Here is a 12,472-nt window from a genome sequence, read left to right on the forward strand (position 1 = left end):
ACAGGATCCTAACAATGTACTGTACACTGTGGTCTAGCTCTTCAGCTCAGATATACGAGCATAGCTCCACTGACTTAAATGGCACTCCTTGCCTTTTACATCAGCTGAGTATCTAGCTTACAATCCTTCTTCCTCCACCTTCACCTGACATCAAGATAACAAAGTCACTCACACCTGGGCCAAAAGTGAACTCGTAAATTGCAAAAATGCAGACATATAAAATTTAGAGTCTTACCTACCTGCTTTCAGTTAGCAAGTGAAAACTTTAACATGAGAGATAATTAAAGGAATAAACTCTAACAGCAAATACAATAGGCCTGATTCTGATTTCATTTAAATAGGATTTAATTTCTAAATCACGAGTAATTCCACTGAAGTCAATACAGTTCTACCAGTGTAAAACTAATGCAAATGAGATAGGCATGAAGCCCCGTCAATATTCAAAATAGCCACCGTTTCAATTTTGACAGGTTCTTTTTTTATATGAAGGTTTTATATATATATTTGGAATACCCCATTGTTTTTGGAAGGGGAGAAGAGTTTCGTATGGGAGGAGCTAGAGTACAGATTTATGTTGTCTTCTATAATTCCATAAAAAAATCACTTACCTTATTGTCCAAATACAGCAATGTACAGTTTTCTTGCTTATTAAAACAGATCATCTTGGGGGGAATGTTGGAATTTTCAACTCTAATCAGCAGTTTATTTGAATCATTTTCAGGCCAAAAGGGAATGCACTAGAATAAAATAATCAATTTTATATTCAAATAATACAAATCATAATGGAAAACTACTATGCAGCCCTCATATGGCACGTTTCTTATTTCTGTAATTTATATTACAGCATCAAGGAGCCCCAGTCAAGGACCAAGACCCCATTGTGCTAAATGCTGTACAAGCACAGGTCAAAAGGCAGTCCCTGCCCCAAGGAGTTTACAATGCAAGTACCAGACAAGAGAGAGCTGATGGATACAGACAGACCAATGGGGGAATACAAGGAAACAATGAGACAATATCGGTCGACGTGATAGGCTGTAGTCTCAGCCCCCTACAGTGCTCGGCTGCAATAAAAAAAACTGATTTTTCAAAACACTTTCATCTTAACTGCTGTAAAATGAATATGGAGCTCTGTTAGGATTTTCTAAATGTTACCTTATCTAAAAAGGATAAACTGAGAGGAACCCAGAACATTTATGCTAGAGCAAGGGAGTGGAAATTAGGAGGGGTCAGGAGCTAATGGTAAAAGAGGAAAGGAGGCCAATGCATATAGCATTTCAAAAGAGAACAGCACCTGTAATGGAAAACAGAATTAAAATTTAGAGTACATTAAGAAAGCTCTGGCTTTTAACCATCAATTTCCTGTTTCGTCCATTTAACATGTATGGGGTCAGGTATTTCTTTCTCCTTGTTGCTGAGGAAGTCCCAGCTATATATTCTTGAAAGCTGGTGCATAGGTGTGACATCTAAATTCTGATGGACTGGTTATGCCTTATCAGTATGCAAAAGACATATTCTAATTTAAGAACTTCGGTATCTCTTTTACCAAAAATTATGAATTAATTATCAGCTTCAACAGTGACATTCAATGACAAAAATCTCACTTTAGTATAGCGGTAAAACCTATTATATGTTCAAATCTCTAAATAAGCAAATTAAGTCAGGTATCAGTATGTTAGTGAATTTTTATACTTACCTTTCCTGTTGAAGGACTGTGTAATTATATCCAACCCTGCACATTGTTCTTTATTAGCAATGTCTCGCCCACTGTCTTTTTTAATATTTTCCAATTTTATATAGCGTATAATAAGGCCACTTAAAATTAGACTTGCTTTTTCCTTAAGTATGTACAGCATGTTTTGTTACCAGTGTAATTAATTCCTTTCTTTCACTGTTTGTCAAATAGTCAACTGAAATTTTTTTGGTCATTTGTTGAAGTTGCAATTCATTATAATTATTAATATTTCAGTAATACATAAAGGTCCCAGTCAAGATCACAGCCCCATTGTACTAGATACTACAATCACATAAGAGAGACAAAGAGCTTATTTTCAAATAGAAAATACAGGCAAAGAGGGAGAGGGGAAAGAGAGGCACTGAAAGGTATAATGACTTGACCGGGATCTTACAGAAGGTCACTGACAAAGCTGGGAATAGTAGTGAGGTCTCGAGTCCCGTGCACATTTAGACTTTTAAAAAGCATACCTTTAAATTTTACGGTGAGTTTAGTTCTTATGGAAGGGAGACCGAACAAGAGCCAGGGATTGTTTGGACAGATATTAAACAAGCTTGCCCAGAAAATGCTTCCTCTTTGAATACATACCTGCAACATCTGATATCTCAGTAATGTGCCTCTCAAAAGGAAAATACTATGAACTGTAGTACTAGGATGAGACCCTACAACAATCTGACATTTTGTGTGACCCTACAACAATCTGAACTCAAATTTCCAATGGTCAAGGGCTAGTTCACTAACTTACCATGCCATCAAGTTCCTTCTCCCATTGATTCTCAGACCCCAGGAAGCAGGAAGACAAGAAAAAAATTAGTTAAATAGCAAGACTGACTTGGTTATTCAAGTCAAAAAGGTATGCTACAGACAATGGAAATTCATACTCATGAAGCAAACAAAAAGAAAAACTACGAAAGGTAAAATGTAAAGATGGAAAGGTAAACTATAAAATGGAAATTAGGAAAGCTAAGAGGAAATCTGAAGATTAAATAGCCCAAAACAAAGAAGTTGATAGACAGTTGTTTCATATATCAGAAGCAGGAAAATTGCAAAATGGAGTAATGGTGGCAATTAAGGATAAGGAAGACTTGGAGAAAAACTAGGCAATTTTTTTTTTGCGCTTGTCTTAGCCACAGAGCATGCTGAGGTCAAGCTTATGCCAAAACTCCTCTTTACATGATAATAAATGTGACAGTGTGGGATATGACTGTGTCAAACTGCAATCTTCATTTTATACAAGGAACTCCATTTTCTTCTATGTTCTGAAGGCATGTCTAACCTTGCTAGTGTGATGTACTGAATCCATCCATCCCATCATAGAGTAATGTGGAGCCATCAACTTGGATTGTATTTCAACTGCTGGCCTAATCCCAGCAGCACACTGGATTTTCTACCCAGGGGCACCAGCATGTCTAGGGAATCTGCAGCTTCTCAGCCTGAGCACACAGTGAAAGGGAGAGAGACTATTTAAGAGGGGGTAACTTCTGTGAGACGGGAGGTCATTCATCACCACATTTAAGAAGAACTGGCTGGAGACAGAGAAGGCAGGACAAACTCTGCCCACCCTGAAATGCTGACAGAACCTGAGAATCAATGAAGGGGTGAGTTCTGACTGTGGTGGAGAGGGAGAGTGTCTCAGGACTTTTATTTTACAAGTATCTCTAACTCCAGTGCTTTATAACAATAAAGCGACTGGTTAAGAAATTCCTTTGTTAAACCTATGTTCCTTGCTTGCCTGCCATGTTGTCTCTAAATTAGAAGACAGAGTGCCCACAACTAGGTGGGAAATACTTTTGAAGCATGTGTAAGCAAATGGGGGCTCAGGAAGTCAGAGGCACTGGTTTAATGAACTTGAGCAACTGGACTGCAGAGTCCCATATCCCAAAGAAGGGTTCAGACAAGAAGTCTGTGCCTGTGAACACACCCTAGAAACCCAGAGCTAGAAGCATGTGGAGTCCAGAGATTGGGTCCACTTACAGACTGGTGACCATCTAGAGGGGGACTGGGCAGGCTGTGACAAAGAAAATGAGGCACTGTCAGAGCAAAGGTGTCAAAAGAGGAAGAGCTGGCAAAAATGGGTAAGTTCGAGAGCAACAAGTGAGCTCAGGACTAGGTAGTAAATACCCAAGACATTTGGAGGAACTTGAGAATGAAGTGGCTGCGCTGCTACCAATTTTGACATTTTTTCATGAAAATTGAAGCTTACTTACCTGTAACTAGGGTTCTTCAACATGGACTCTGCATACTCCCACTCTTGGGATGCTTCCACCAGTGCAACTTGAACAGAACCTTAACTACTATTGCACATTTGGAACACTCACATGACGCTCCTCTCAGTATTTGTGAATATTTGGAGGACGAGGGCACAAAAGGGGGCACTATGTTCCGGCTGCCTCAGTTCCTTCCCCTGTGACCCCAGGTCCTTTGTTAAGTATGACCCCAAGGAAGAGGGAAAGGATGGAGAGGAATATGCATATGTCGTCCAGCTTGGAGAACTCTGGCAACAGGTGAGTAACTTTCTTTTCCTTTCTGTGTGCCCTCTGCATATTCCTACCTGGGATAGATTGCTTAGCAGTATACTAATCCTTGTAAGGTGCACCACGGAGTCACAATTGAATAAGGACTTGAAAAGTGCTTCACCAAACTCTGCATCTCAGCTAGACACCAAGTCTAGAACATAGTTTGTAGTAAAAGTATGAATGAGGCTCCACATAGCTATCCTGCAACTTCCTACAAGTTTTTAGTAAAAGTCATATGGGCTACTTTCACTTTAGCAGAATGTGCTAAAACCCCTTTGTGGAGCAGAACAGATGCTGACATACACTTCTTGTATACAATGTTTAACCCATTTAGATAAAATTTGAGTAGTGACAGTTTGACCCATCTGTGTAAGAGATGAACAGGTTGGGAATTGGTTTAAAATGTTTATTTCTGTTCAAATAGTATACTAAAGCTCTTTTAACATCCAGAGTGTGTAGTCTAGGCTTCTTTTCATGACTAAGAAGTTTAGAAAAAAAATCAGTAAATTACTTGCTTGATTTATATGAACCTCAGAAATCACCTTAAGTAAAAACCTAGAGTGGGGACATAGCAGTAGTTGTCCTAATGAAAGACAGGAAATGGTGGCCCAGCCATCAATTCTTGAAGTTCACTTTTTCTCCTTGTTGAAGTAATAACTATTATAGAAGCTATTTTAATGGATAAATGGCAAAAAATATATTCCCCCATAGGTTCAAAAGGGTGTTGCATGAGATGACCAAGTACTATATTTAGATCTCAAGATGAGACAGCATCTCAAACTGGTAGATATAAATTAAGTCCTTTTAGAAATCTTTTAACCAGATAATGAACATACACAGATTTATTATCCATAGGAACAAGATGTATTGAAACTGCGAAGAGATGGACCCCAACAAAAGACAGCAAGAGACTAGACATTTGAAGATGTAGCAAATACTCTAAAATATACCGAACAGGTGCTGTATAAGGATCTATATTAGCAAATCTGTGTTATATCCAATAGCAACTACTTTCTTGATGATGCTGTGACTAGCCAATTGTCTAGATAAGGAGAGACGAAAATCCCTTGCTTTCTCAGATATGTAGCCACTATGGAAGGACACTGTTTGAAAACACTTGGTACAGCAGAAAGACAAAAGGGAAGGAACTTGTAGTGGAAGTGGTCCTTTCTTAAATAAAATGCAGGCATTTCTGATGGATGGGCTATTGAAGTATGAAAATACATATCCTTTAGATTAAGAGCAGTAAACCAGTTCTGTATAGAAAGGAAGGAAATTATGAAATTACAAACACGCAGAACCAAAATCTTCAATAAAATACATTCAGCGTCCTGATATATAAAATGGGACAAACACTTCCCCACCCTGTTTTAAAATAAGGAAGTATCTCGAATAAAAACCCTTTCCTCTGTACTTACATGCAGCACCTCCTCTATAGCTCCTGCTTTTTAGAAGGAAGAGAACCTCGACTCTCAGCAGGCTCTCATGTGACAGGGTTTTGAATTTGATAAAGTATCTGCTGAAAATAATTTCTAGATTTCTCCTGTCTGATGTTATAGACTGCCATTGGCGGTAGAATTGGGACGGGTAGTCTCCAAATGAGGTAGGGCAGGTACTGGATACGATTGATGTGCAGGTCCTCTGTCCTCATGTAAAAAAAGACTGAGGTTGAGTTCCAGAAGATGGTGTTACCGATAGTATCCCTTTACTGCAGGGCTTAAAAGGTTTCTCTTTCTATTTCTGTATCCCCTAGATCCTTTACTGCAGTACCCTATCTAAGCAGTAACTCCACATGTATTTGTGCATTTGATTTTTCCTTCCTAAGTGTAGTACTTTGCACTCATTTTTACTGAATTTCATCTGGTTGATTTCAGACCAATTTGCCAATTTGTCAAGGTTACTTTGAATTCTAATTCTGTGCTCCAAAGTCCTTACTGCCCCTCCCAGCTTGGTGTCATCCACAGATGTTATAAGCATACTCTCCACTCCATCATCCAAGTCATTAATGAAAATAATGAACAGCACTGGACTCACTGGTTTTCCAGATACCAAAGTGAGGCTTTCTAGATCTCAGGATCATCCCTAAGATCATTTTTTTAAAAAGGTACATTTGTTGCCCTTCCGTTCTCCAGTATAGTAACAGATTTTTCACTGAATGTCCTCTGTATGTTCCGACTCCTGAGACACTCTGACTGGTGCAGGCTGGACAACAGCAGTGCCCATTGGAGTTTTCATGCACTTCTCCTGCCCCTCCTTTCACTGTTTGCATTTGCATCATTCAGATTTGCATCTAGACATGGAACCAGATTAGATCCTTTATCAGAAGGAAAGATACTCTTCTACACAAGGATTTGGGACAGGATCTGTATCGCCCATGATTTTACCCATTTGATCTAAATATAGGCTTTTGTCTTGATTGGCAAACTCCATCCTGGGATCGCTACATGGATCCAGGAAGGATTTCAGTCTTTGGATCTGAAGAGCATGGATCCAATTGTACAATAGAGAGAGAGACAGGTTTCCTATGATTTTGCAGGATGCTTTATCAGACGAGGAAAAGCAAATAGAACAGCTGCAGGAGTGCTGAACCTGGATTCTGGAGACATAACATCTCCAGAAGAAAGTGTTCAGGATGTCATAAGCTTCATCATCTTCAGAAGATGCTATATTATACTATGAATTAGACAGAATGGCTAGAATGACAAAAACATTTAATATTTTTCAGTGTCCATAGAGAAAGATGGTACACGCTATATTTGATATATTAGTGGTGTCTGCAAGACAGAGGATTACACTTTCTTTATTAGATGGACTTTGTCAAGCAACAAATTGTATATGAGACAGCAATGTGACGCAGTAGTGAAAAAAGCTAATATTCCTGGATGTATTAACAGGAGTGCTGTATGTAAGACATGGGACATAATTATCCGACACTACTCAGCATCAGTGAGGCTTCAGTTGGAGTACTGTGCCCAGTTTTGGATGCCACACTTTAAGAAAGATGTGGACCAACTGGGGAGAGTCCAAAGGAGAGCAAAAAAAATGATAAAAGGTTTAGATAACTTGAGTTATGAGGAAAGGTTAAAAAAACTGGGTATGTTTAGTTTTGAGAAAAGATGACAGGGAGGACCGGATAATAGATCTTCAAATATGTTAAGAGCTGTTATATAGAGGAAGGTGATCAATTGTTGTCCACGTCCACTGAATAATCAGCTTAACTTACAGCAAGGAAGAGATAGGTTAGATGCTAGGAAAAACTTTCGAACTGTAGGGATAGTTAAGCAACGGAATAGGTTACCAAGGGAAACTGTGGAATCCCCATCACTGGAAGTTTTTAAAAACAGGATGGACAAACACTTGTCAAGGGAGGATCTAGGTATACTTGGTCCTGCCTCAGGACTGACTAGATGACGACTCAAGGTCCATTCCAGCCCTGTGTTTCTCTGATACTTGATAAAAATACAATTATAAAACACCCTGGTGAGCACAATATGATCTGGCCAAGCCAGTAATAGCATCAAGTAAAGGAAAAATGTACTTCTGTAATCTTTTAGAATTTTGTGGCATGTCAACAAACAGCCTATGAATGAGAGCCACTTTATCTGGACTTTGAAAGAGCCTTTGACATGGTCCCTCAAACTGGAAACAGGTAGACATTGGGCAAGAATACGTAAGTATAATCAGGCATCAGAAAATGGCTAAGAGAAAACACGGAGTCGGACTAAATGGTCAATTTTCAATATGGCAAAAAGATTAACAGTGGCATGCTCAAAGGTTCCCCAGGATTGGTGTCATTAAATATATTTATTAATGTTCTATTACAAGGGATAATCAATGAGGTGGCAACATTTTCAGATGTACAAAATCATTTAGCTTAATCAAAACTAGAAACTTTGAGGAACTTCAGAATGACTTGAGAAAGTTGGGTGAATGGCTAGAACAATGGCAGATGAAAGTAACTAACTACTCAGGAAAGAAATGTAGCTCAACAAAAATCTCTTCTCAATGTTCAGCAGTAGCAGTAAAAAAAGCAAACAAAACATTATCATTCACAAGGAATGGGATGTAAAATGAACATAAAGTATTACAGTGCCATTAAATAAATCAATGGTATGCCTTTATACTTGGCACACTGTGTTCAGTTCTAGTTTCTCTTTCTCAAAAAGAAACAGACATAGTGAAAATGACAAAAGTCTTGAAACTTTTGTATTGGTGACTGTTTTCACAGAGGAAGCCTCTGAATGTGCTCCCCTTGTCAATTAAAAACATTCTTTTAAAATATTTAACACTATTATAAGTGCTGGAGGTGAAGCCGGGTTTGGGAGAGGAGGCTGACAGCTCGCAACCCCCCCCGTGCAATAACTGCACGACCCCCCCGAGGGGTCACGACCCCCAGTTTGAGAACCCCTTATTTGAAAAGACTGGGATTGTTGAGTTTAGGGAGATGAGAATAAGAGAGGATATGTTACACATGTATACAAAATAATAATATACAGAATAATGAATTCTGAAGAAACACAAAAAGGTAAATAAACCTATTTATTCTCTCATGACAACAACAAGGGGACATTCAATGAAACGAAAGGCAGCAAATTTAAAACTAATAGAAAATATCTTTCACACAATCATAGAATCACAGAACCTGAGAGGTCATCTAGACCAGTCCCCTGCACTCATGGCAGGACTAAGTATTGTCTACACAATCCCTCAGAAGTGTTTGTCTAACCTGCTGTTAAAAATCTCCAATAATGGAGATTCCACAACCTCCCTAGGCAATTTATTCCAGTGCTTAACCACCCTGACAGTTAGGAAGTTTTTCTTAATGTCCAACCCTAAACCTCCTTTGCTGCAATTTAAGCCCATTGCTTCTTGTACTATCCTCGGAGGTTAAGAAAAACTGTTTTTCCTTCATCCTCCTCGTAACAACCTTTTACATACTTGAAAAAATTGTTACGTCGCCTCTCAGTCTTCTCTTTTCCACACTGACAAACCCAACAAACCCAATTTTTTCCATGTATAATTACCCTATGTAACTTACTGTCACTAGATGTCACTGATGGAAGAGCTTAGTATTCATAAAAGGACATTTGTACGGATAATGAGGAAAAATTAACTGTTACATTAGACAGGAGTTTTAAAAAACTTAGAATGGAAATACACCATCATAATTCAAGGAAAAAGCCAATCTTTAATTGATGGATGTCAGGTATTTTTTTTCCTTTTGAGCAACTTCCTTTGAGGCATCTGGTTCTGGCCACTGCCAGGAAAAGGTTACTTAAAAAGATGGACCTCCAGCTTGATCCAGTGTGGCATTTCCTATGTTGTGTATGAGGAATGGTGATTTAATAATTTTATATTCAATTGTATTTTTTCTTCCATAATCATTAAGTATAAACTCTACATTTAACAATAGTAACTACTAAAAGTAGAACAGTAAGATATGGTTTCTATTCATTTATAGCCAGTTTCTGATACTCTTATTTAAGTAAAACCTTACTCTGCAAGCAATTCTTTGAAATTAGTAGGACTACTCACAGAGGCTACATTATCACTATATGATCTGCCATGTGCTAGGGGCAATACATTATTATGTTGGTCCTAGAGCAATCCATAAGAAAACGTGACTCCAGGTGGTCTGCTGCTTTGCAAAGGGAGTAAACTGCACAGTGCCCAACATGTCAGCACAACTATACCACCACATACTATGGGAGGAACAGAAAAAAGGCTGCACCCACTCCCCACCCACCTCTGTAGGGGACAGGGGGAGAATGTAGTGATTCTGTGGAGCCTGCTTCTCCTCAAGTGCTGCTACCTGTGAGGCAAGTAGGAAGTGCCTTAAGCCTCCTACCAATCTTGCACTGCCATGCAAGGTAGGCTACAATTTAGTTTACAGTAAGGTACTATTCAGTGGAAGTAAGGGTACCAGAATCAGGCCCTCCGATTTCTGGTAACCAAACAGTATCGCATATGAAATATTAAGACAATCTTTGTGTGAGAAATGAAAAGTCAAAATTTCCTGAGACGCTCAAGAAATTATGTACAATTCAAATGCTATGGGTTTGAGTTTTAAAAATCTACCTGATGAAAAGTGATAGGAATCCATTTTTCCTTGCCTTCTTCAGCTACCTCTAAAGTATATTTGCTTCTGTTTGTGATCATAAAAAAGGGGGTGAAAGTGACGATTCTTGTAATATTAAAACTGCTGTTATCTATGGTAACACCAACCTGTGAATGAAGGAAATTGTTGAAAATTTGTTAGTCTCACTTAATTTTTTATATTTTTTAACATATAGAAGTTTGATAGACACATATTGTACTCACTTGGTACTCCTTTTTGTGACTCTTACATTTAACAGAACCATGACTACCAACAGTATCAAGAGAAAACTGATCAGACAGTTCACTGTCAGTCACCATAAGCTGCACCTATAAAAAGTAAATTCATTTTTGTTAGAGTATGAAAACTAATGGAAAACATTTAAAATAGCCAAATCGACAAACAACCGTCTTCTGATCCTCTCTGTTATCCTTGCCTTCTTTCTACCATCATTTCTTTTAAACACACACACTCATTCTTGTGCTATCTATTGTATTAATAATATGGTTGTCTCAACAAGGTGATTTAAAGGTGATTAAAATTCTTATTTAACTATTACAACATTAACCAGTAAATTGCAGCTTTATGTGAACTTATCACCAGCTTACTCCCACTGTAACAACCACTACTAAAAATACGCTAACCTTTTAAGCAACATCATTATGCCACTTTACTTTAAGCATTTGCTAAAGCTTTGCCCTGAGTAGGGATATGCCCTGATTTGGGGTCTGAAAGGTTAAGTAAAACTCATTTTAACGATTTCCCATATTCCCCTTTCCTCTGACTATATATGTTAAAACTGTTTGATAGTTCTTAGTATTAAACGTGATGTTAACTGTCTTTTTATTTTGGCGAAAAAGAAAAAGTCAGTTTAAATGGTCTTGAGTAGTAGTTTAGACCCATCTTATTTCTTTAAAAAACTCTAAAAGCACAAAGGGAGAAAGAAAAAAAAATAGTAAAACCAGAAAATGTCTTCTATCTCCCATACTTCCTCACTTTCAACCTAGTTCCTGGGAAATTACATTCATACACCATTATCTTAACAGGCATTCCAAGACACAAACTTCTACTAGGATCAGACTGCTTGCTTTTTGGTCACAGGCTCATACCAGTGTTGTAAAAGGCAGATTTGTCCTGGGTGACTAAGTCAGATAGAAGGAGAAAGAGGAAGACAAAAAAAGGAGAAATAAGGAGAGACAAAGGCAAAAACTACAGATTAACATCAAAGGTTCTGCTGAGCATTTAGTTGAGGCAGATGGAAGTGGTAATGCCATGTGGTTCTCTCTTTCTCTCTGGCCTGTTCTAATCATGGCCTAATCATTTTAATGGTGTGTTCCATGCTTAAGCAAGTTGCTAAGTAATCCCTCCAAAAAAAACCCAAAACCCAACATCCAAAAAAATGGTGTCAATCTCATCCCATTATCACCATGCAATAAAAACACATTTCCTTCCATTTCTAGAATCCATTAATTCCTTGTTACACCCATCTTTGACCTCACTAGTAGCCTTAGAAGCCTAAACACAGTTTTTCAGTTTGCACATATTTAGTTTGTACCAGTGTCTTGCTTTCCAACTTTTGTTTCTTTTTCAACCAAGTTGATACAGGCTGAGCTGTTTTTTTTATCATCTTTCACCCACTCTGGACCATTTAGAATCTAGACCTTTACACAGCATGTCTTATCTTCAGTTAGACCTGGATCTCCAAGGAGATCTGCGTGGGGAAATGATTGTGCTCATAGAGATCAGCTTGTTGGATGAGGGCCTTAAGACTAAAAGTTGTTTGGGGCAGAGACCATGCCTTTCTATATGTTTGCATATACAGCACTGAGCACAATGGGACTCCTTATTTCTGATTCGGGCATCTGGGCACTCCCATTATTAAAGTAATAAATACCATTTACCAATGGTTGCTTTCTTAATTTAATATCCAAGAGACACAATTAGGGACAAATCATAAAAGTACTGATCTCCTTCAGTTTTCATTGTCAGTGGAAATTGCAAGTGCTCAAAGTGAGATCTGGCTCCTATGTCCTATTGCAAGAATACAGAAATACCTGCAGTATCACCTGTACCATGATGGCAATTGTTGGTGAACGTGCCCTTTTTTATTTTTTAAATGGTGACCAT

General features: G+C 38.3%; 1 protein-coding gene across 7 annotated transcripts in view; it reads right to left on the minus strand.

The window, feature by feature from the left end:
- Positions 1-12,472, minus strand: part of VPS13A (vacuolar protein sorting 13 homolog A) — a 315,178-nt gene that overhangs the window by 120,230 nt on the left and 182,476 nt on the right. For 4 of the 7 annotated variants that reach the window (XM_075128710.1, XM_075128707.1, XM_075128709.1 and 1 more), the window contains exons 49-52: positions 10,570-10,674; positions 10,326-10,473; positions 2,478-2,515; positions 609-737 (exon numbers count right to left, since the gene is read on the minus strand). In XM_075128710.1, the coding sequence (XP_074984811.1) occupies positions 609-737; positions 2,478-2,515; positions 10,326-10,473; positions 10,570-10,674 (420 nt within the window). The remainder of the gene's footprint in view (positions 1-608; positions 738-2,477; positions 2,516-10,325; positions 10,474-10,569; positions 10,675-12,472) is intronic. The other 3 variants (XM_075128708.1, XM_075128711.1, XM_075128713.1) reach the window with 1 other exon arrangement.

The sequence above is a fragment of the Caretta caretta genome, chromosome 5, assembly GCF_965140235.1.
Source record: "Caretta caretta isolate rCarCar2 chromosome 5, rCarCar1.hap1, whole genome shotgun sequence".
Lineage (NCBI taxonomy): Eukaryota > Metazoa > Chordata > Testudines > Cheloniidae > Caretta > Caretta caretta.